Source organism: Serinus canaria, chromosome 4 (assembly GCF_022539315.1).
Source record: "Serinus canaria isolate serCan28SL12 chromosome 4, serCan2020, whole genome shotgun sequence".
Lineage (NCBI taxonomy): Eukaryota > Metazoa > Chordata > Aves > Passeriformes > Fringillidae > Serinus > Serinus canaria.
In genome coordinates this window covers 65,727,995-65,752,835 of record NC_066317.1, presented here as the reverse complement: position 1 = coordinate 65,752,835, position 24,841 = coordinate 65,727,995, and the positions used below count along the sequence as shown (strand labels likewise).

Sequence of the window (24,841 nt, the reverse complement as noted above, 5' to 3'; positions counted from 1 at the left end):
CGTTGCCATGGCGACGCCGAGGCCTGAGGGGCGCCGGGGCCCGGACGGTCCCTCTTGGCTGTGGAAAATGCGTATTTTATGATTGGCTTTTCACAAATATTAAAATTAATGTTATATGTGTTATATTGGGAAGTTATGCTGCATTAATTTTTTAAGTAGTGTGTTAAATATAGCTTTAGGTTATAACATAATGTTAAAATAGAAACTGTGCTATGTGGTATATTTTTTTAAAGAAAGGAGTGAGGTATTCGCACCAGATAGCAGGCACAGGACACCTAAATCTTTCAGAGAAAAAGAATTTATTGTTCTCTCATCAGAAGAAACGAACTTCTTCCTGCCTTGCTCAGCCATGACGATGCTGTCAGGATTAAGAGGAAGAAGCTGACACTGACCAGACAGAATCCTGTGTTTGAATGGAATTCATGCATCATGGATGAGGTGTATGAATATGCAACAGGCTGTTGCTTTTAAGGGTTAATCCTCTGTTAACGTGGGACATTCCTTGGGCTTATTTTGCCCAGAAAAAGGTACCCAGACTGTCTGTAACTCTTTGTTCTTATTGTCTCGTATTATCCTAAATCCTAATTGTCCAAATTTTTATTACTTTAATTTTATTACAATTTTTAACCATTTTATTACTATGAAACTTTTAAAATTTTAAAACCAAGTGATTGGCATTTTTCACAAGGCTGAAGTGCATTGGACTGGCAGCGGCTTTTAAAACTGAGCTCAAAGAGATGGCTCAGATCAAATTGCACTTGGTTAGCACCAGCTACAGGCAAATTCAGAGGAGACCAGCAAGCTGATGAGAGGGATGAAGCACTTCTTCTGTGGGGAAAGGCTGAGAAATTGGGATTGTTCAGCCTGGAAGAGAGAAAGCTTTGAGTGACCCAGCTGTGGCCTTCCTGTACCTGAAAGGAATTTACAAAAAAGATGGGGCAAGGCCTGACAGGGGCATGTAGTGACAGGACAAGGGAATGGCTACAAAGAAAAAGAGAGAAGGTTTAGATTGGATATTAAGAAACAATTCTTTACTTTGGGGGTGGTGAGGCCCTGGCACAGGCTGCCCAGGGTAGCTGTGGATGCCCCATCCCTGGAAGTATTCAAGGCCAGGCTGGATGGAGCTTTGAGTGACCTGGGCTCGTGGAAGGTGTCCCTGCACATGGCAGGGGCTTGGAACTGAAGGTCTTCAAGGTCTCTTCCAACCCAAACCATTCTGAGATTTTATGCTGATAGCTCTATGAGCTTTGGTGTTCGGAGGCAGTAGCCCAGGACACACAGGACTCTGTGTTTTGTGTAGCACAGTACAAACAAAGCTCCTAATAAATTTGGACAAAGTTAACTGGAAAACCAGCATTTGGTCTGAGCCTGGGGTAGTGTTGCTTCATCTCTGTCCACAGTGCTGGGCAGGACAGGAAAATCAAGAGTTCGGTATTCTCACCAGAACAGAGGACTTGTGTGATGTGCTGTGTCAGCAATTGGTCACATTTTGGCCCAAACACCTGCTTTTTAATGTTTTTGCTCTTTATTTAATCACAAATTATGCTTAACACAAACACTATCTTCTGGTTTCTTAGGTCATCAGCAGAGGGATTTACTTTGTGAAGTTCTCTGCTGTAGGCTCCTTGGCCATCTCAGCACACTCAAGCAAGGACTCCTTATTTATTTATTTATTTATTTAGGACGTTAAACAGAGCTGTTTTTTTCCAAGGGGGCAACAAATAGTTTTTCACTGTAGAAAAACAGAAAACCAAACTGCCTAGGAAAAATGTGTCTTTATCTGATGCTTTAATAATTTTATTCTGCTCCTGTAAGTTGGTTTGCCCTGGCTGATGTTAATCACTGTGTAAACACGGCAGATCAAACTCCCGCAGGCGGTGACCATCAGCTCCAGCTGTGGCTGCAGAAAGCCCTGGTCACCTGCCCGGGTGTCACAGCTGACCCTGAGCAGGGGGTTGGGCTTCAGAGCCTCCCGTCCAGCCTGAATTCCTGTGTGAATCACCACCAGGTCGCCGGGACTGCCGCACCCAAATGGCAGGGGTGGAACTGGACGGTCCCTGGGGTGCCTCCCAACCCGAACCACGCCAGGGTTCCACGGTTCCACAGCCAGGGCTTCAGCCGAGCTGTCAGGAGCGGTCACTATGTCACACACTCACACCTCGGGTACATCTGCTTCCCGCTGGTCACTCCTACAAAGCAGGAAACATCTGATTTAAAATTCTTCTGCCTACAACACAGCAATGTCTGGGCTGCTGCAGTCTTGCTTTGAGATTCTCATAGAAGCTTCTGTTATTTATTCAACATCAATTACGAGGAGGCACAGTTTCCTGTCACACCTAAAACATGTAGAGATGCACCCGTGTTGATAAAGAAGCACATCAAGAATTTCTGTGCTGGTGAATTCCCAGAAATTCACAGAATTGTAGAATATCCTGAGTTGTAACGGACCCACAAAGATCATCGAGGTCCAGTTCCTGTCATCGAAGTAAATTGTATTTGCAGAGTTGGCTCTTAGGAAAACTGTCTTTCAGGTTGTTTGATTATTAGTTTGCTGAGCTGTTATCTTGATAAAGTCATTAAAAATAGTGTGATGTTAACATGTAAAGGATTGAATTAAGATGTTTAATCCCCTGTTTTATGGTTAATCCTCTGTTTTACTGATCTCAAAATGACAATACTTTTCTTATGTTCCTCCCAGAAGTCTGGAAAGTGGATTATTGTCTGTATTCCCAGGCTGCACAGTCAGCAACTGCCCGTAGGAGAGGATGGGGGAGGAGAGGGAATCCTTGTCATTTACCAAGGGGCAGCAGAGAAAAAGACTGCAGATTTAGTTGACAAGGAAAGGTGGCTGTCCCAGTTCTCAGGATTTCAAGGATTTCAGTTCATTAGCTCCCAAATTATGGTGGTTTTTTTTTTTTTTTTTCTGCTAAAATTATTTAAAAGCAGATCCTTGCTTTGAGCTTTTGTTGAAAGGTGGAATTTATATTCTCCATTCTCTTCACATTTGTAATGTTTGCTCTGTGAGCATAGGACTGACTGACTGATGACTGTTTAATGATGTTAATTAAGTAGTGTTAACCCTGGGGTCTTTAAAAATGCCAGTGTGTGTCATCTTTGTGTTCAGCCCCAATGAATTTCACTTCACTCTTAAGATATTTAGATTTTCCAGATAATTAAAACTCCCTGAAAGATTGTTTGCAGGTGACAAGTCAAAGACATTCTGAGCTGCAACTGGAAACCAAATGACAGCTACATTTAGAAAATGGAACATTTTCTGGTAGGGTCAGCTTAGTGCATTGGGGATGCAGAGGTGGGGAGGGAAGAGAGGATCAGAGAGTCTGGGGGAGGCACTGGATCCATTTAGGTTTGCTCTGCCAGACCTTTGGTTAACTCCTCAGCTGCAGTTCTTGGTTGTATCCTCCCCTCATCCTGGTGCTTCAGTGTTGGCAGCTGCTTTGTTTTGGGTTGTTTTGGGGGATTTTGAGTACTGGCTTGAAATAACCCTGAAACGACTCCAGAGCTTTGAGTTCTGGCAGATGATTGGCTTTGTCTCTGCAGGGGCCTCATTGAGCTCAGGCCATGAGCACTCGGATATGACGCGCTGGTGACAGCCTCCCCAGCAGTTGGTGTTGCAAATAGTTCAGCTGTGAGCGTGGACGAGTCATTGTTGTGAGATGCCTTCCTGCCAGGGGAAGCCAGGGCACCCTGAAGAAATGACTGGGGAGAATAAAAGGAAACTCCTGGAGTAGAGTCTGAGGTGCTCATGTAAAACAAAGAAACAAACCCCAAAACAAACCAAACAAAAAACCCCACCCCAACCCAACAATGTTTTGTAAGTGAAGTTAAATATACAAAGTCCTTCTTCAAACTCCTACCATCACTTCGCAGGTGTGGGAGTTACTTCACACTCACTTGAAACAAAAGGTAGAGAAATCAGGCAAAAGTGGCAAAAAAAAAAAAAAAAGCTTCATAGCTTCATAAAGCTTCTGGAAAAGAGCCCTGTTCCTGGGGCACTCCTGGACTCAGAGCCTGCCTGAGGCCCTCTGACAGGTGATGGGAAATGTTTTATTGGCTGTCCCCTGGCTCCACCAGCTGCAGGGACAAAGCCACTCCCTTGGCTTTTGCCAAGGGCAAAGGATTCATCTTCCCAATGCTTTGCCACCTGCTCATTAGGGAGATGGGCCTTGGCTGAGGCAGGGCAAGTTTCCCAGGCTGCAGTGGCTGGGAAGGAGAGAGAAGCACTTGGCTCTGTGAGCCCCTCTGCCGGGCTGTGCCTCTGGGACCTACTGTCCCACCTGGACTCTGTGAGCCCCTCCACCTGACTGTGCCTCTGGGACCTTCTGTCCCACCTGGGCTCTGTGAGCCCCTCTGCCGGGCTGTGCCTCTGGGACCTTCTGTCCCACCTGGGCTCTGTGAGCCCCTCTGCCGGGCTGTGCCTCTGGGACCTTCTGTCCCACCTGGACTCTGTGAGCCCCTCTGCCGGGCTGTGCCTCTGGGACCTTCTGTCCCACCTGGACCTGCCACCCGGGACATGCTGCAAACCCAGCGGAGCTGCCGAAATCGCTTTGTATTTAACAAAGTAGCACCAGCAGATACAAGGCTTGCAGTCCACTTTTATCTTTTCCCAAAAGAAATGTTGAAGAATAAAGTTGTATGTGAGTCCCAGTGGAAGGGCACAACACTTACCAGCCCATAAGAGCTTTGTGAGGGGCTACATCTGCAATCCCTCCACTCTTCCCCTTTCAAGAGCCAAAAGGAGCCCATTCCTGAAGAACAGTGTCATGAATTTTCTTCTGGAAGAGGCTGTGTTGGCCATGTCACAGAATGAGCTGAACATGAATTGTTGAGATTTTTCATTTAAAAATCATATCAACACACTGAGAAACCTTTAAATGTGTTTTAAAGTCTCTGAGGAGTAAAGTGATTTAAATGCTTTTTTTCCAGATCAATATTAGTGTGCCTTTTTGAAAATGGATAGTACAGAATTACAGCATGTACACTCTGGGGGGTTCTCAGTGTTTTTAAATTTAAGCTGTGCTATTTTTGTGCTCATCTGTATGAGCTGCCAATTTTCATGCAAATTATGGATTCTTAAAATAACTGAATATACAGAAGCACTGTTGAGTTTCTTTCAGAGGAGAGCCTTCATCTCAACGCAGTAGCTTGATTTTAGTATGTTTTTTGTAGCAGGTTAAATTGTATTTTTGCAGGCCAACACTTCTTGTACAGCCTGGCATGGTTCTTCGAAGATCCACTTCAGCAGGGCCCCTGCTGTGCTCCAAAATGCTTCCAATGTGAGCACAGCCCCAACTTAAACCCTTGTCCGAAGTCAGGGTGCAGCTTAAGTTTGCCTTTGGCTGTCACTTTGGCACAAGCTCCCAGCACCCGAGTGCCGAGGCCAAGCCGCAGAGTCGGAGTTCGGAGCCGCGCAGATGAATCTCACTGAGGAATTTTGGAATTTGCTTTCGCGCCAGCCTAGGGCTGGGAGCTGGACTGGCGTGCGGGAATGAGGAGCGGAGGGATCATCTCTACACCCAGCAGCCCGAATCCAAATAAACTTCGTCCACTAAGCTGCCCTAAAACTGCCCCAACAGATTGACCCGGCAAATACCGGCCCCCAGTTCTGGCTCTGTAATTTTTTTTTTTTTTTTTTTTTTTTAAATGAAAAGCATCGGCCGAGTCGGATCCTGCCCTCTCCCTCGCCGGTATCCGAGGTATTTATATATTATTTTTCTCGCAGCAAAGCGCAGCTGCAGGGTCCAAAGTTGCAGCCGGGGACAGGGATACGACCGCCCCCAGAGCCCGGAGGTGCGGGGTCGGGCCGCAGTGCTGAATCACGGCGGGGGGGAAGGAGAAGGAGGAGAAGGGGAAGGGGGAAAAGGGGAAAAAGGGGCAGGGGGGCGGAGCTGGCTGTTCACGTCACTGTTATGTCTCCGCGGCTCCGCCGGGGCGGGGACAGCGGCAGCGGCGGGCGGGAGGCGGGGGGGCCGCGGCCCCGCTCCCCTGATAGCCCCCGCTCCCCTCCCTCCCTCCCCAGCCCGGCCTCCGGCTCGGCGCTCCCGGGAAGATGTGGGTGAAGCTGTGCTGTTTGCTGCTCTACTTCCTGGCGCTCTTCGTGCTGGCCCGGGTGTTCGAGGCCGTGGCGTGGTACGAGAGCGGCTTCCTCGCCACGCAGCTGGTGGACCCGGTGGCGCTGAGCTTCAGGAAGCTGCGGACCATTCTGGAGTGCCGCGGGCTGGGGCACTCGGGACTACCCGAGAAGAAGGATGTGCGGGAGCTGGTGGAGAAGTCAGGTACGCGGAGCTGCCCCGTGACCCGGGGGGACGGACGAAGGTCGGTGCCCGGCCACCCCCGCCTGGACTCTGGCCGCCCTTGGATGGAGACGCGGGCGCTGCTTCCCTCGGCAGGGCGGGTTTGGGGAGCGAGCTGACCCCCCCCACCAAGGGGATCCGTGGAGGGAGCCCGGGGACCCCGGGGGGTGACGGTCACAGCCCCGCGGCGTTGTGAGCCCGAGCGAGTGAAAGGCCTGCGCTGGACGGGGCACCAGCAGCGGCCCTTCCCTTCCCTTCCCTTGCCGGCCCTCCCCTCCCCTCCCCTTCCCCGGGAGTTCCGCTGCGGGCGGTCGGGTCAGTGCGGGTGGCACAGATGCGACCCAACGTCGTCCGCCGTGAAAAACGAGGAGGAGAGACTCCAAATAGCTGCAGTAGGCTACTGTTTACAGCTGGGGCCAGCTTGTTCCCGTGTATTGCCAGCCGTTTGCTGGGTTTGTTGCAGGTACGGTTATCAAGATGGGCCCCAAGGAAAGCAATGATTTCATAGCTGAGGAGCACAAGGGATGGGTACCCAGGGTTGAGATGGTTTTATACGAGGGGAGCAGAACTAGTTCCTGCGTACAAAAATCAGCTCGGAAAAAGGCAGGGAGGCATTTCAGAAGTAAGGAGAACCAGGTGAAGGAGATGGACTTCTCGGAGCTGATGAAGAGCAGTGGCGATGTAAGAATGGCAGAAGTATCCTGAAAGTAAGGATGCTGCCTGGAGCAGCCGGAGGGAGCTGGCCCCAAGGACTGGGAGATGGGGCTGATGTAATAGCTGTAATGCCAGCCAAGCAGGAAAATGTGAGTAGTTGCTTTTAAATCAATGATGGAAGGGCTGATCCAGGCGAGAGAGAAATCCCAGCAGTCAGGATAGGCAGTGAGGGTCTCTAATGTCTGGACAGAGAGGGAGAAGGATTTGTATGGCTGTAGTGTCTGCCAGATAACCTTAAAAATGTTGGTTTAAATAATTGATATTAATCCTGGGCATGTAAATCTATTTTGTTGTTACTGCTCATTGTTTATTTATGTTTTTATGTTGTTTATTGGCTTTGCTGCTCCAACAGCAAAAAGCATTAGGCACTTTCACTTTTGTTTCCAATCACTTTCACTCCTTGGCTGTCAGGTACTTTCATGATGTCATGCTGTTTGGGTTGCATATGCTTCAGGGAAGTGTTTAGCTCCAAACAAGCTGTATTAACCAACTTCTTCAAATGTCATGGAAACACTTCTCATACCAGCAGGCTTTGCAGCATTCTTCTGTGGTTGCGTTTTGGTTTTTTTTTTTTTTCCCCCTCTAAATTTTATGAATATTTTTGCAAACCCCTAAAGGGTTTCAGCCGTTGCACTTATTTTTATATTTTTAAGGAAACTGGTTTTGGACAAGACCTCATTTCTTAAAGCTTAGTAGATTAGTTACTAGAGTGCAGGTTGTCATTAACAGTGTTTGTAATGATTGTGAAACAAAACATGAGAAGGAAATGAGATTACGAAGGAAACATCATCAGATGATTTTACCGTGAGCTTTTTATGTCGCTGCATTTGGAGTTCCTGGGAACTTTTCCCAACTATGCAAACAAAAGCCAACAGCTGAATTATTCTGCCTGAGATTTTTACTAGCAACAGGACTACAAACATTGGGTTTTGGTCCAGAATTAATGATTGACATTCTGGAAGTCTGTGTGAATTATCCGTGTTAAGAAATTGCTTGCTGCAAAATCACAATCCTGTGAAATGAAAGCAAAGATGTATCGACTAAAATTGCTCTCAGCCACTGAATATTGATATTTGCAGAGAATGAGCCTTAGAAGATGTTCTTTTATTCCTTTGTGTGCTCATGCATGCATGGTGCATCTGTGTAATCAGAAACAGAGCATTCGTATCTTCTGTGGTCTGACTGAAGTCAAATTGTTCACAGTCACGTCACCAGAGATAGAATTATAGTAACAACTTAAGGTTTAGCTACCTTTGTACTGAAAAGGCTCTCTGAGCAACCATGCAAATATAGTTAGTTAAACTGTTACTAGAATTCATGAAGTAATCTTTCTCCAGTGCCATTTTAATTGAATTTCTCTAATCGTCTCTTTTTCAGGAGACCTCATGGAAGGAGAGCTTTATTCAGCTCTCAAGGAGGAAGAGGCCTCTGAATCAGTTTCCAGTACAAACTTCAGTGGTGAAATGCACTTCTATGAGCTTGTAGAAGACACAAAAGATGGGATCTGGCTGGTACAGGTATATAAATTTGACCTTTTATTTTAATATATATTGATCACACACAGAATGTGTTTCAAAGGGGGAGTTTATAAGGGTAATTAACTAGTTGTAAAAATGTGTAACAGGGAGATGGTGACAAAGATAAACTTCATCCGGGAGATGAGGAATAGAGGAATAAAACAAGAAAGGCTGGAAGTGCCAGAGTTCCTATACAGACAGGAAGGGGAAAAAAAAAAGCGCTTGTTATTCTCTGGATTGTTTTTTGAAATGCAGGCATTTTAGAACCAGAAAACAAGCAGAGCAGCACACACTGAAGTACACAGAGTATGCAAGTTCTTGGCCCTGGGTTTGTGAGAGCATTGTAATGGGTGAAGTAGGTGCATTAGTACGGATGCTCCCAGCTGGCACAGGCTCCTGGTGCTGCCCTTCCCTTTGGTTGCATTGCATGCTCAGACCAAACCAGTTTAAGTTTCTGCTTGTCTAAGGGGCTTAGAGCACTTGTAAAGTCTCTGTTGGCTCTTCACAAAGGCAGGAAGGATCTCAGTCTGCCAACTTCCCATGCTAGCAGGCTGCTTCTGCAACATATTCCAGTAGCTTCAAGTTAACCTTCTCCCAAGCCTTTTTTGCCCAGCAGTTTTACAGTCTGTTTTCCAAGGGTTGCATGAGAACAAGAGATCATTTAGGAAAATAAAGACAGACTTTTTCCAATAGGATTCTGAAGCAATTATTCATCATTCCTGAGAACATAGTAACCTAGACCAAAATGTAGAAATTATTTGTTGACAAGAGGGTGTTTTTTAAGGCATAAGTTTCCTCCTAACAGCCACATGAGGTGGAATTCACACAGGTGAATTCCCCACCAGACAATTAATTGTTCCGTTGACAGCTCCTACCTGGTTTGTCTGGTCTCACTTAATGTTTTCTATTTAACAGGAAGTCATTATATCTTCATAATCTATTTATTAGACCTGTACTGCCACCACATCAGATCTCATCCCAAAATAGAAAGTGGACAGATGACCTTCAGACTCGGAATGGCCTTTGTGTTTTGGGAAGGATACATTTGGAGTTCATTGAATCCAAGTTTGAGGTTTAAATCATGCAGGAGGGTATTCTTCAAGCAGAGGGAGAGTGTTGAAAGGCAGTTTACATGTCCCCAAGCTAGCTGACAAATACTAGCATGAATATGCTGTGAAAAACCTTCCCTCCTCCCTGTGCAGCTCAGAAGGGTGAAATATGATATTTCTCTGTTGTCTTTTGCTTGCAGAATTTTATTTGTAATGGATTTTCCACTAGCATCCTAATAGCAGGTCAGATAGGCTGTGTTTTGATATCTCCAGTGTGATGAATGTTGTCATCATTCTGGGAATATTTGCACAGCTATTCTGTTGGTCACAATAGCTGTGGAAAAAAAAATAGTGGAATTTACAGAATAATTTACTTGCTGAACACTATTTGTCTATTTCTCTACAATAAAAACCACAAGAGATGTTGAATTTCTATTTTTCATTCTTGCTTTTCGAGTTTTCATCACTTTGAGTTTTCATTTGCTCCATTCCCCACCACAGCTCCTGTCCAGATAACTCCTGTGCTGAATTCTTCGTGTCCTTTCACAGGTTTTCCCTCTCTTCTTTGATCTCATCCCTGCAGAGCTGGTTTTTACCATCATTTCCCAGTTCTAGCTCTTGATTCCCTCCCTTGCCCATCCTCCTTTGCTGTTTGGAATCCTGTGGAAACTTTCCAGCTAATTAACCAGCTCAATGCTCATGCAGGGGAGCGAGGATGGGTTTGGTGACCATGGGCAAGGTCAGAGATTCCCCTGCTCTGTTGCTGCTGGCTGGGAAGCAGAAAGGATCTCCAGATCCTTTTCAGTATCCTGAGCCCTGAATCCCTGTTCTCTGGGGGCTGCTGGAAAGGAGCAGAGGGAGAGGAGCAGTTCTGCCTCAGCTGGCACAGTGGCTGTTGCTTGAGTTGAACACTTTGTGATGATGTATTAGAGGACTGAGACCTGAAGATGATTTTTATTTTCCAGCTCATATAAATGAAATTTCTGGTGTGGCATAGGCTGGGAGTGTGATAGCCATCACTGTCTCCAGAGAATCAAAGGAAAAAAAAAGAAACAATTATTATTTCTTGACACGTTTGACAAAAATTGAAGCGCAAGTTTATCATTTAGAGTCAGCAAGATGAGTTCCTTGAAGAAAGTCAAAGCCAGTACAGAAGAAATCAGTGTTTTGTGGCTTTGTTTCTTTATTTTCTGGAAATCCACATGCAAAGCATCCTGGTCCAGTGGTAATTTGTTTACCAGTGTAGCTGTTCACAGCTCCTGTGTGGCACTTCCATAGAGCCACAGACAGCAGCATGTTCTTTCTTCTATTAGCTCATGATCTCATCACCTTTCCTTTTATGCCATTCTTCTTGCTTGCCAGCTGCTGTTGTGCACTTCTTTGGCTGCAGGGAGGGTGGCTTTTAGTTTCTGGAGCTGCTTCTCTTGTTGGTTAGGGGAGTTATATGTACATTCTTACTTTTCCAGGCTCTGGTTAGTCTCTAGAAGCCTGTCACATCCAACAGTACTGTAGTCCTTATGGCTTTTGAAAATTATCTATAGAAAAAAATCCCCTCTGAATGAAGGTAAAATCTAAATGAATGTATATTTTTATTTTAAAAGTCTCTACTATAACATAGTGGCAGAGAAAAAAAAAGGGAACTTTTTTCTTGGCATTGAAGTACGAGGACAGACATTTTGATTGTGTCTGGTAGAACTGCAAAGGGCATTGTTATGGATATAAAATTCTGCAGTCTATTCTGCATCTGTTTGTAGTTCAGGCAGTGTAGTTACAGGGCAAGGGATGTGCCTATAGCATTTTGGTGGTGATGGTTTGTTTGTTCTTCCTTTTGCTTGCGTGTAGGATGTGATTTTCATATTTATTTGCATTCTGAATTTTGCCAGGTGATCAGCTCTTCTTGCTAAAAAGAAACAAAGCAGAAACACTCAATTCTTTCAAAATACATAATTCAGTATTTGTATCTTTTCCCAGAGCCCTTTACCACAGGATAGCTGATTTTAAGTTTCAGTTTTCTTCTTGAGACTTCATACCCAGTCAAGGGTGCAGAATACCATCAGCTGGAATGGATTAGTCCTTGTAGTGCCTGTGTTTCTGTGTTAAGTCATAGCAGAAGCTCATTTATTCTCAATCTCTGACTTAACTGACAGCATAACTGACTGTCCAGATCAGTGCATAGGTCACTTCACCTCCCTGGAGAAACTGCACATAATTTTGAGTGGTTAATTTTTGTGTGCTGTGATGGATGTAGTCCTTGCCTATTTGGATGTGATTTCTCACAATCTCTTTCTTGGAAAAGAAAGGCAGAAAATCTCCAGATATCTGCAGTCCATATGGATGGATTCTGAATGAGTTGTGAATTCTTAGGAAAGAGAGTCTAAGTGGAAATTCAGTTCCATTAACACATTGTCAGATAATAAACAGAAAGTGAGATGTCTCAGAATTAATAGAAGTGCAGACATTCGTGTAGAAACTTACTGACATTATCTGGAATAAGTGAGCTTTTTTCCAAGCTTCTAATAAGTAAATTACCAGTCCATTTATAATTAATTGTATTTTTACATCTATTTTAAATATAGAAGCAGAGTTTGCAGCATAGCTGTTGATGAAAAAGGGTTCTATGACTAGAGTTTTTGAAGCTTTTTATCTTTGTGGAGCCCTAGAAATCTTCCAGGTGGTGCATGGAATCTTTACAGTAATATTGAGTTTCCTCTGCTCATTTACCCTCTGCAGGTGCCGTGCAGGAGTGCATGGGTGTCTCAAACTGGAAACCACTGAAGCAGACAGACAATTCATGCAACCTTACCAGTTCATGAAATGAATTAGAAATCACTTTTGTCTTTGGCAAACCTACACAGGCTTTTTCCAATTGAAATGTCTGTATTCCTTATGTGAAGAGTGACTTACTGAGGCAGCTGTGACTGATCCTGAGAGAACCACCTGGATTTTGTGTGTGCAGTAGGGAATAGTGTCTCTTGCTTAATGGTTTTGTTCTTCCTGATGGTGTAAAGTCTGTCACAGTGCCCTAGTGCCCAGAGCTGAGGAGTGCTTGGAGTCATTGTCTTTGTGGCTGAGCTGTAAAACCAAGTTGTCACTATTACTGTGTATTTGAAATTGGGTGCTGTTGATATGAGCAGGTGTGCCTGACACTTGCTGTCCCAGCTAGAATTGGTTAAAATAATGAGAGCTGGAGCACATGAGGTGTTTGTTCTGCTTTTGCCCCTCTCTGACTCATTGTCATGCCTTGTGATATTTGAACACTTAGTTTTGAGCAAGCTTCAAAACTTCCTGAGAACAAATCTTGTTCCTCTGACCTGCTTTGAGATCTCTGTGTACCTGTCTGAAAGAAATTGAACAAAATCTGATTTAAATGCACAGAAAACAGGACAATGCTCAAGTGAGGTTGTTATCATGTCATGCTCAGGTACTTCAGGGGTAGCAGAAAAGGAGTCTTTGCATATTGCATTGCTACAGCAAACTCTAACATCAGCTGGGCTTCCTCAAGCCTCTTCAATTTCAGTTGTATCTTCACTTGTATTTTAAGAATCTATGTTTCATAAAATAATCTTTAGAATGGTTAAAGATACTTGGAAATTAAGGAGCAGCTGGATCCGTGATGGCTATAAAGTAGCTATTGCAATATTGATGCACCTGCCCAATACACTTGGGTTTGGATTAGTCAAGAGAGGCAAAGTGCCTTGCTGACTTAGTCCTCTTTTTCCAAGTGTTTGTATCTTTCTGGCTCTGGGATATTTGCTCTTTAAGGCTGTTCTATAATGTCGTAACTATGACTACTTTAACATATAGATAAAAATATTTCTATTTTTCTAATTACTTTCTTGATTGAACTCTTTGAGGGTAATTCAGTGTCATGAGAACTCTTCCAATGCAAAAGCTCCCTATTCCATTGTCTTTTGAAATCATCGGAATCTCAGCATTTACAGTATTACAGAGATGGTAATTCAGACCCTGCTGATCCCCTGGCCTGGGTTAGGTGTGGGTTAGGGAGCAAATCCACTCTGTGATATGAACTTGTTAAATAGCAGGGTTACTGTGATCCTGTTGGATTCCCTTAGCCCATTAAGATGATTAATGGATTAATTGAGTTACCCTCATTGTCTTACTTGTCACTCTGACATGTGATATGTCACAGATTGTGAACATAGCTAATAATAAACAAAGCTGAGAGGGTTTGTGCTTCTCCAGACGTGGTGTTTGTTTCCCATCTGTGTTAGCTGATCTCCTAAAAGGTACCTTCTCCTAGGAGCTTGGGCTTTATTTCTGCAACATTAAATAGAGTGTGTGATTGAAAGGGACCTTTCTGATGAGCTAGTTCAGCTTTCTGCTAGACTGTAAAATATGTGTTTAGAAAATATTTTGCTGTCTCTCTTACACTGTAAATTGTTCAAATGCTCCTGTTGACTGTTTTCTTCTTGGAAATGTGTGTCTGACTTCTGGCTTGGTTGTATTCAGGGCTAATTTGTTCCTATTGGGCATAAATTGACATTGCCCTTAGTTTCACGGTATCTTGATGTCAACCACACTCCTCTCAGTAAGTGAGGTCAATCAACCAGTTTGTTTTGTCAGGTCTGATATAGCCTGGGCTTTGCTTGTTTTGCAGGCAGTTCATATTGATGGCTGGTGTTTCCTTGTGGAGCAGCTGATAGCCCCAAGCGTTTGCTCCCGTTGCTGTTTCTAACTGATGAACTCCCCAAGTGCCCTGTTCATTACTGAATTCAATTTCATGTGTGACACTCTGCATTACAAGATTTGTGCAGCTCTTCCTGCATGGTGTTGTAATCCTCTTTCCCACATAGATGTGCTTCCCAATTTTATGTCTTCTACAAATGGCTTTGGGAGACTTCAAGTTCCCACAGGAAGGGCATTAATGGCAATATATACTGAACTGAGCTCTAAGGTAAATCTGTTAAATCTGTTAGCACCTTTCTGGCATTTTGATGTCTTTTTGCTGTAGCAAATTTCTTGCTCATTTTTAAAATTTCTTTTTTTTTTTCACTCACTATAAAAGCCTATCTGTAGCTCTTATGTAATTTTTACATGGGGCATAATACATGATACACTACCAAACTACAAACCGGTACTACATTCCCTTTTTCTCTTGAAATTCAGTTCATTTCCTTCAGGGAAAGTTTCTGTCAATCAAGAATGATACATCTTTAGTAGTTGCATGCTGGAAAGAGGTGGAAAATGCAACTGTCTCTGTCTCTGCACCTCTAAAAATTTTACAGTTTTGCATCCTATTGAAATAAACCTGGTGGAGTTTTTTTTTTTTTTTCATTTGCTCTTAAATATAGCTACAGACTTGTTACTGTCCTGTTAAAATGTGAATTGGTCTGATAGGGGTTTGCAAGAAATTTTCACAGGTTCACCTGTGATCCTGTGTGCTTGTGCTACAGTTCTAGGATGGAGATATCCTGCTGACCCTGATTGAAGTGCATTAAGTTATTTGAGTTCTGCTTTCACCTTCAGGTGATGTAGTTTCTCCCATAAATTTGCTAACTGGTCCATGGCCAGCCACCTCTCCCCTTCACTGAAAACTGAGTCACAGTATTAATTTACCTATAAAAAGAAAATTATCTTACATTTCTATCCTGTCTTCATTGTTTGGTGATCCTACTGCTTCTCCCCCTCTTCTATTCTTATTCATATGACTGAAAAACCTTTTGGTACAGCTTGTAATAGTCTTTGTGTGGCCTAACTTGAATAGCTCATTTTTCCTTACCTTTTTTTTCTTTGCATATCTTTCTTTGATAGCTCTTCCTTTTGACCTTTATTTCAATCCTTGTAGATTGTCAAACTATTTCTAACCTTGCTTTGGAAGTGATTGCTAGGAAGAAGTGCAGGACTTGGCAACCTTTTTTTTTTCCTTACTTGAAATATAAAATCCTGATAGCTTTAACACCATGGGCTTGAAGAACTTCCAGGCCTCTTCCACATTCAAATTCCCAGTCTCCTCAGTCACAGGTTTTTAAGCTAAATTTCTTAACTTATCAAAATTCACACTTTTAAAATAAAATCTGTTACAAGTGTTTGCAGGTTATTTTTAATTTAAACTGAAGTACATTTTGATTGCTTAACCTGCAGTATTTTCTTGAACTCCCTCATGCACTGAGGTGGTGACTGCTTTCCAAATTTCCTTGCCTTGGCATGGTGAACTCCCAGTGCTGTAAGTGGGTGTTGTCTGCAAGGAGCAGCTGCAGTGGACATGTTTATTTGGATTTTTTTTCCATAAGGACATAAAAAAGCACGAGCCCAAAATATTTTAGGAAACTTCAGTGTGCAAAACCATAGCAGGGTTCTTCTATGTAGTTACAAAATACAGACTGCTACTTAGGTCATTGTTCTTCAGTAAAAATAACTTTCTCCAGGAGGAAAGACTTTTTCATAGGAAATTAATTAAGCTGGTGGTAAAATATAATGGTGTAAAATATAATGGTGACTGTATTTGCAACAAAGTTTTGTCTTGACACCTAAAGTGAGCGTTGTGGTGCCAGGCAGAAGAAACAGTGAGCAGGATCTGTCCTCCTGCACACATTAACGTTTTCTCATCACTGTTTCACAACATGCACACAGTTTTGGAAGAAGCCAGTCTGTGAGTAATTGTACCAAAGAGTAATCCAGTCACCAAAGTTTTACTTCTGTGCTTACTAATAAAACATAGTGGTTCCTTGCCACATTGGATGCATTTATCATGCCATAGTAGCTCTGAGGATATTTTAAGGCTATTGTATGGCTTTAGGGTGTCTTTAGGAATTTGGTCTCCCTTGACTGAAGTGCATGAAAAGAAGAAATTTAAAATACCCAAAGCTTCAGTCACATTGGGTGATATAATACAGTAATACAGTAGATTTCCCAGCTGGTTGTCTCAGTGTGTGATGGTTACATTTATCTAATCAGAAAGGCTTTTCTATATGATGTGTGTGTTTTAAGAATAACTTGAAGGATTCTTACCTAGATTTTCACCTCCAGTGTTATTGAAACATTTTGGGCTTAGTGGAATAGGAATGTAGTCTGAGACTTCATTTTGTTTCCCTATGCAGAGCATTCTGCTTGGTGAATTCTTCTATTTTAAGATTCTGTGAGGCTGCTACTTACCACAAAGCAGATAATATTTATGAGTCTCAAAGGCTGGACACGCTTTCTAGGTTGAATCTCAGCATGTCTACAGAGAACTGTTAATCATGGTGACAGCCCAACTTCTAGGGGCAAGCTGACATTTGAGGTTATTAAGTCAGAAAACGATTGGGATAAGTTTAATGGTGGGTAAACAAATATCTAACAAATGGAAGTTTCAATTTTTAATTTCAAAATATATTTTAAGTGGCTGCCAGTAAGCCTGCAGATGCATGTGAGCTGTTTCTAAAGTAGAAAATGTGATGGCTTGTGGAATAGTGCATGATCAGTCATGTCATTCAAAATTACCTGTCAGCTGGCAGAGTTTTCTCCTTGTGGGTTTTTCCCCCTCCCTGTACAGATATAAGTCAGAGGTTGAATGCTGCTTCTTTGTCATCTGTGTCAGTAGAAGCTTACAGTGAGGTAACCTGAAGTACAGCTGTAATATACTGGGTTAGAGCAAATTAAACCTTGGGATATATCATAGCAAGTGATTGTCCTGAAATGGCAGATGGGACACTGGAGTTGGTGGAACAGTCACATCAAGTTGCAGAGTGAGTCACAGGCAAAGCTGGAAGGAGTCAAGATCCTTAGGCATTATCTGAGAGTTTAATCAGTAGTTTCCACTGCTCAGGAATGGCTGTTGGCAGTTTAATCCGGTACCAGGTACATGCATTCCCATTCATTCTGCTTGCTCTGAGACAAGGTTTCTTTGGTATGTTGTAAGTTCTGAGGGAGAATTGTAATAAAATGTTGGTCCTTTTTTTTTATTACAAAGAAGAGGAACCTGCTGCACCCCCTCTCCTTTCTCCCCCACTATGAACTGGTTAATGATAGTTTTGTTATTTTACTAAAGTTCCTGTTTACTAGCACTGATTTTAGTATCCTAACATGTACTTAAAATGACAATGCACTTCTTTCTGTATGCAGAACCACATTTCTGTCTTAGTGCTTCACTCTCCAAAGACATTTACCATGCCTCCCAGTTGTACGTTCATACTCTGTGCCCTAAAAGAAGGGAAAGGACTATCAAGCATGACCAGCACTCTCTTTTCTTGAAACTTGCTCTTTATTTCAGGAACCAAGCTGACAGTGATACTAAACTGGTATTTCCTTTTGGCAATAGGTCATAGCAAACGACAGAAGCCCACTGGTGGGTAAAGTCCACTGGGAGAAAATGGTGAAGAAAGTCTCGAGATTCGGCATACGTACTGGCACTTTTAACTGTTCCAGTGACCCCAGGTATATCCTTAAAGGATTATCTAAATCCCAAGAGTATCTTAAGGCTCAGCTGTGTTCTAGCAGCAGGGCTTGCTGTGTTGTAAAAGTAGCTGTGACAGAAGGTGGCTTTATTCGTGTTTTTATCTCTCCTAAAGTCTGCTCAGAATGCTCCATTACATTATTTATCAGCTCTGCAGCTTCCTAAAGTGTCGTGTGGGAAATGCATGATTAGACTGTGGAGGGCATAATACAGCAGTGGAGAGGAATGAACAGAAGAGTTTGGCCTTCCAGTCTAGGCATTCAGGGAAAGGAACTGTGCTTGCTTAGGACAAAGCTGAATAGATCAGCTTTAGATCGTTATATCACCATCTGGAAGGGGAAAGCACAGGTTAGCATGAACCTTGCATACAGTGCCTGCCTCCCAGAATTACTGACAAATCCTGTTCCCTGACAAATGTATGTTTATATATAAACTGGCACACACCCTTGGACAACACACAGTGTGCTGTGCAAGAGTCACTGTGTTTGCATATGATTTCTAACCAGGAAGAAGAGCAGAGCCAAAGAAGCTATTAATAACTCTCTGCTGCTGTAAAAAGAGGCTTTTTTTAAACATTTTGTTGGAGGCGTTTGCTTTACATGACAGGAGACTTTGTCTAGAATTCCAGTGGCATGTATGGATGTGCACGTCTTATGCAGCTTAAGTCCTAAATGTTTACAGAAAGCTCAATGTTAATCTTAAGAGGAAATTCTTAGGCTTTGTGGTGCTTATGCAAAATAATCTTGTGTTTGAACATCTTAAAAATTTGGCAGTGTTTCTCTTTGCATATCTCCTAAGTAGCCTTAATGTTCTGATCAAATACCATGTTTTAAATTAATTCATTTTTTTAATACAAGAAATTTTATCGAGTAAACCCTTGTGAATAGTTTTCATCAGGTTGCAGCTGAAATTCAGGAGAATACTACATGCTGCAGTAATCAGGATACCTTTATTAGCAGGGTCATATCTTATGGCTCTTTCTAAAAATGCTGCATTCAGATTCCTGCCAAGGGGAGTTGTAATTGTCTAAATACATGTTGACAGAGCAAAACCACAGAGGAGCTAGGTAAGATGGCTAGTGGTCCCAATGTGCAGGGTTTTCAGAGATTGCATGCCTGTTGGCTCTGTCATAGTTTGATTGTTGAAGCTTGCCAGATATTTACTTGAAGGAGGACTAGATAATTTGGTGTAGTGATATTGGTAGGAAAGGTGCATGAGTGAAGGGATCTTGTGAGAGTTACTATGCTCTGGACCATGATTCAGAGTTCAGCCATGAAGAGCCTCTCCTTTTAGTTACAGATTTGGGGTTCATCCCATCTGCCTCCCAGGCAGCGTGTGTATTTTTTTAGCCCAAATCATCCAGCATCATGTGTGTGCTTCCTGTTCTGCTGGTTTTGTGACCAGCTCTCTCACCTCACCCCTTAGCCTGTCTGCATCTTGACAAGATGGTCCCAGTAGGAAGTGGACACTTGTCAGCTTCATTAAAGCAACTGCAAACAGGCCAGTGTCTGTTCAACTTCACCCCACAGCTGTTTGGCAAAACCAGGATGGAAGGAAGCACTGGGAAAGCTGTGGGATATTGAGTTACACTGGAGTGGTTTTCTTCTTGCCTGGAAGGCCAAGGAAAAGTAGCTTTTAGTACTAAAGCTTTAAAGCAAAGAGTCACCTTGTGTATTATTCAAATCCAGTTCTAAAGCATCAATGGCTACATGGCTTTGTTTACTTTAATGACCTGTGAAAATTAACACTGTTACTCTTCCTGTTTTATGAATACACATCTCTTTACAATATTCCCATAAGATAGAAAGATATTGTAGGAATAAATATGCTTTTCTGGAGAATATTTGGTACCCTTATTTCCTGCTATTATAAGGGTTCCCAGGTGCTCAGCATGTCTCATTTTTGGGCTTAGAATAGAAATGTAGTTCTGGGGTTATGAAAGTGGAATCTAACGTACTGTTTTCTTTGTAGATACTGCAAGAGGAGGGGTTGGCTGAAATCCACCCTCATTATGTCAGTTCCGCAAACCAGTACCTCCAAGGGCAGAGTCATGCTGAAGGAATACAGCGGGCGCAAGATCGAAGTGGAGCATATCTTCAAATGGATCACAGCCCATGCTGCTTCTCGGATCAAAACCATCTACAACTCTGAGCATTTAAAAGAAGAATGGAACAAAAGTGACCAGTACCGGGTGAAAATTTATCTCTTTGCCAACCTCGACCAGCCTCCGGCCTTCTTCTCTGCACTGAGTGTAAAGTTTACTGGAAGAGTAGAGTTTATTTTTGTCAACGTGGAAAACTGGGACAATAAAAGTTACATGGCAGAAATTGGTATCTACAAGACACCATCGTACATACTGAGGACTCCTGAGGGGATTTACAGGTATGGAAATAACACTGGTGAATTTATATCACTACGTGCCATGGATTCCTTTTTGCGCTCGTTGCAACCAGAAGTTAATGATTTATTTGTTTTAAGTTTAGTTTTGGTTAATCTGATGGCTTGGATGGACCTGTTTATTACACAAGGTGCCACTATAAAGCGTTTTGTGGTTCTTATAAGCACTTTAGGGACGTATAATTCACTATTAATTATTTCCTGGCTACCAGTGTTAGGTTTTTTGCAACTACCCTACTTAGACAGCTTTTATGAGTACAGTTTAAAACTCTTCAGGTACTCTAACACAACTACTTTGGCTTCTTGGGTGAGGGCAGATTGGATGTTCTACTCTTCACATCCAGCCCTCTTCCTCAGCACGTACCTTGGCCACGGTTTACTAATTGATTACTTTGAGAAGAAGCGAAGGCGCAATAACAACACGGATGAAGTAAATGCTAATAATCTGGAGTGGCTGTCCAGCCTGTGGGACTGGTACACCAGCTACCTGTTTCATCCCATTGCTTCGTTTCAACACTTCCCTTTTGACTCAGATTGGGATGAAGACCCGGATTTGTTCTTGGAGCGGTTGGCCTTCCCCGATCTCTGGCTTCACCCTCTGATACCAACTGATTATATAAAAAACTTACCCATGTGGAGGTTTCAATGCCTCAGTGCCCATTCTGATGAGGAAACGCTGGAAACCTTTCCAGACAGCGAAAGTGACTCTGACAGCGAGAACAGAGAGGTCTTCAGCAGCGACAGAGAAGTCTCAGAGGACGATGAGCTGACCACATGTCACAGGTGCAGTGAAGGAGGTGTGGATGCCTGTTCCTGTGGCTGTCACTCTTGTCACCACGAGCCATGCCAACGCAAAGCCAGGTCCTACAGCTCGTACAGCTCCGCGGGTGACCTGGAGCCAGACTGGTCAGCCTGGCCCTCCGACATGTTGCACTGTACAGAATGTGTGGTGTGTCTAGAAAATTTTGCAAAGGGCTGCCTGCTGATGGGCCTGCCCTGCGGCCACGTGTTCCACCAGAATTGCATCATGAAGTGGCTGGCAGGCGGGCGACACTGCTGTCCCGTCTGCAGGTGGGCATCCTACAAAAAAAAGCAGCCATACACACACCCGCAGCCTTTGTCGAGTGAGCCCCCGTCTTAGCTGTGTGCCCGTGTCTTTTGTAAGCTTTCAGGATATTACTGCTTGCCTTTTAAATGTTAGTCACTTAAAAGATTATGTGGTTTGAAGTTTTAGTTTAAATGTTAGTGCAGTGAACTAAAATATACATGATGCTAACGTTAATGACAGAATCATTTGGTTGCCTTGTATGTTGAACTGAATGCAAACTTACCTTACAAATAATTTGTTCTCTTCAACATCTGGAAACTTGATGCTGTTTTTGTAAGCACAAAAATCAAGCCTACAAGAGAAATGTATTCCAGCAAACATTTACAAGTTGGGATGTGGGTGAAATTGAAATTCTAATCGGAGACAATTGCTTAATTTAAGTGTTTCTTATTTTAGAGTCTGTTCTGCACATCTTTGTTGAATAATGTATGTTGTAAGACAGTACCATTTAAAAAGAAATCGGTGAAATAAATTATTTTAAAAGGAGATTTGTAATGTTAATTGTTTTGATAAATATTTTGTGTGTATGGTTACGGATGTCTTGCTGGCCTGATTTATCTGTGAAGAAAATAAAAATATAACACAACTCTTGTGACTAATAAATCATCTCCTAGGGATGCAGGAATTCAGTGCTCTGAGCCACTGGCCAAGGAGAAGGCAGTGGTGTTTCACTGGGAACTGTTTCCTTCATAAGTCAGCTGTGTTGAGGTGCTTCTCTGCTGGATGTGGTTTTCCAGTTGATTACAAACTGCTTTTCCAGATGGAGACCCTCTTCTAGCAGCTGTCTCTCCAGTACCCTCATCTGCAGACATCTAGGAAGACTTTAGGGTAGCTTCCTCTACAGCCTCAAAGTAAACTGTTGAGAAGAAGCAGAATATTGTCATGCAGTGACAAAAGTGGCTTGTAAAAGTACAAATTGCCAGCTTCCAACTGTGCTGGTATTCTGAAGTGATTTCTGGCGTCTTTGATAGTTCTTTTGGAGCCATTAAAAAAAAAAAAAGTCTGTTGTTTTCTTTATATTTCCATATGAAACTCTGATTTTGGTTGTACCTTTCAGAAATCATTTGGCTGCAAATAGAGAGGAATTGTCGGTCAGAAAGAAAAAAAGGGGGGGGAAGAGTGGGAGATTATATGAGTAGAGGAAAAGGCTAAACTGGAAAGATACTTTCAATTGTCTTATTTCTTTCCTAAATCTTGCTATGTAATACGAAAGGAGGATAATGACATAAAGATTATGATAATAGGAAATTCAAACACAGCTCCCCATTGCAGTTACAACCCATCTCCCAGTGTCTTTACAGAGGTGGGAGGCTGCATCTCAGAGCTGCTGGCATTGTTTCATCTGTCCAGGGTACCTGGGCATGTTCTTTTTTATTAACAAATGTTTCAGGGCTCTGTCACCAGGTGTGTTCCCAAGAGGATATTCATGTAATTAGCAGAAGAGCTCTTTTTAATTTACTGAGTCCTTTTTTCTCTCTCATTTCCTTTTTCCCAGGGCTGAAGCAGAGAGGTACAAGGGGCACAGTATCAGCAACTCTCCCGTGGTCCAGAAAGTAATTTTTATTCCAGTTGAGACCTGCCAGTACATGTCCTGTCTGTGTCATTACAGCCTCAGCAGAGCAGCAGAGAGGCATAATGAGGGCAAAGATCATTTCTGCTTCCAATTTGTGCACCAGCACAGCGGATGTGCTTGTCATGAGTAGCTGAAATCCACATTGTTTCAGGAATCTTTTGAAATCTGCACTGAACTGAGGCCTTGCCAAGGGAAAGGAGAAGTTCTGTGAGTATAAATAAGGCTGTAGCTGAGGTGCTGACACACACAAGTGAGGTGCTGTATCACAGCCCGCTGCAGCCTTTTGCTGGTACCTCGGCAATTTGCCAAAAGCTGTGAGTGCTAAACGGGCAGTGCTGTGTCCTTGGAGCACTGAGTGCTCGTGGAGTGCACTCTGCTGATGAAGGCTGACCTCCTCACCCTCACACACAGCCCCAGCAGCTCTGCTAATGTGCACTGGCTCAGCCTTGTTTGCAAACCTTTGTGCACACCTGTTACAGCTGAAGACTTGCTTTAATGGCCTCAGTTGCTCTACTCATCCTGTTCTTTTGATGGATGACCCAAACTGCTGTTTTAATTAGCAGGAGAGCCACTGAGGGCACATCCACAGGAGCAGGTAATTATGACCAGTAGGTAGCTGTGGAGGAAAGTTTAGTCCTCTTGTGTCTGGGTTATATAAATTGTTGTGATGCAGATCCTGGCAACGCATCTGTTACAGAATCTTGAGCAGCTGGCGTAGTGTATTGAGAGTCCCAGCAGGACAGAAAAAGCAGTTGGATGTGTTTATTTTATGAAATGCCCGTGTCAGTAGCAGCAGAAGCATCCCAGTAACATTGTTTTCTACCCCGTGCAGAATCTCAGACAGCCCTTCCCTGACGTGTTGACAATTGAACATCCGGAGAAGGGAGCAAAGGAGCAAAGACTGTGCCTGTAACAAGGTCAGCGGTTTCGCTGCTCACATGTTTTGCCTCGCAGGGCTGGGTTGTGCTAGTGCTTGTGAAGTGTCTTAACTGAGATGCTAAACATTCCTAAAGTGTTGTTTTATTCTCTGATGTCTCGTGCCTGGAAGCTGGAGACCAATTGTAAACAGAAAATGTCAAACCACTGAGGTGAGGGTATTCACTTGTTTGTTAGGTTTAATAAAGGCAATGGATGTTTGGTGCTGCTATTACAAAGGATGGATTTAAATAATCTCTAAAGCTCTTTGTCACTCTCGAGTTCATCAATTACTGTTTTATTAGCACTGGCTTTCCCACTGCTGGTGCTCAGTCCAAAATGAGAGCTCTCTTTTCTAAAGTTTGTTTAGATCTTTTTTCTGCATTAAATTCTGAAGGGAAAGATGACCAAGGTGAAACTGTACATTTTTGTAACTCATTAAAAAGTCTGTCTCCAGTAATTAAATAATGAGGGTAAGTATAATCTAAGGTATTAAAGACTTAGATTAAGTTAATAGCACCTTTTTTTTTCCTAAGCTTTTGCACTCTGTGCATCACTGATTTATTTCCAATGCTCTCAGTCTCAGATTGTGCACCGGGGCGTGAAGAGATGGACTGACTCGCTGGAGCTCCAGCAGAGCGGCTCCAAGCTGTCCCTTCATTTCAGCCAGATGACCCTGCGGAGAGGAGGGTGAGGATGAGCCAGCCTGGCCACCGGGATTTTTCCGAAAGAGCCCCGGCAGCTGGGGTGGGGTGGCCATCCGCATGTATGAGCCCTGCCCTGGCGTGTCCTGGGGGCTGTGCCAGGGAAAGGCCGGAGTGGGAATCAGCCCGTGCACCAAGAAGTTATGGAGGTGTTGGAGTTC

General features: G+C 43.3%; 1 protein-coding gene across 6 annotated transcripts; it reads left to right on the top strand.

Moving 5' to 3' along the window:
* Nucleotides 1-5,947: 5,947 nt before the first annotated feature.
* On the top strand, nucleotides 5,948-24,385 carry RNF103 (ring finger protein 103). 6 transcript variants are annotated; one of them, XR_001992090.3, is made up of 6 exons: nucleotides 5,956-6,293; nucleotides 8,403-8,542; nucleotides 17,849-17,964; nucleotides 19,955-20,365; nucleotides 22,984-23,268; nucleotides 23,894-24,378. XR_001992090.3 is itself a non-coding variant. In XM_018923682.3 (5 exons), the coding sequence occupies exons 1-5, from the start codon at nucleotides 6,068-6,070 to the stop codon at nucleotides 23,189-23,191; spliced, it is 1,101 nt and encodes a 366-aa protein (XP_018779227.1). In that variant the 5' UTR covers nucleotides 5,956-6,067; the 3' UTR covers nucleotides 23,192-24,385. The 6 variants fall into 6 exon arrangements, 5 of the variants coding, with proteins under 5 accessions (XP_050830128.1, XP_018779250.1, XP_018779227.1 ...); XM_018923682.3 differs by having other exon boundaries at nucleotides 22,984-24,385; XM_009098619.4 differs by lacking the exons at nucleotides 22,984-23,268; nucleotides 23,894-24,378 and having other exon boundaries at nucleotides 19,955-21,974.
* The last annotated feature ends 456 nt before the right edge of the window (nucleotides 24,386-24,841 follow it).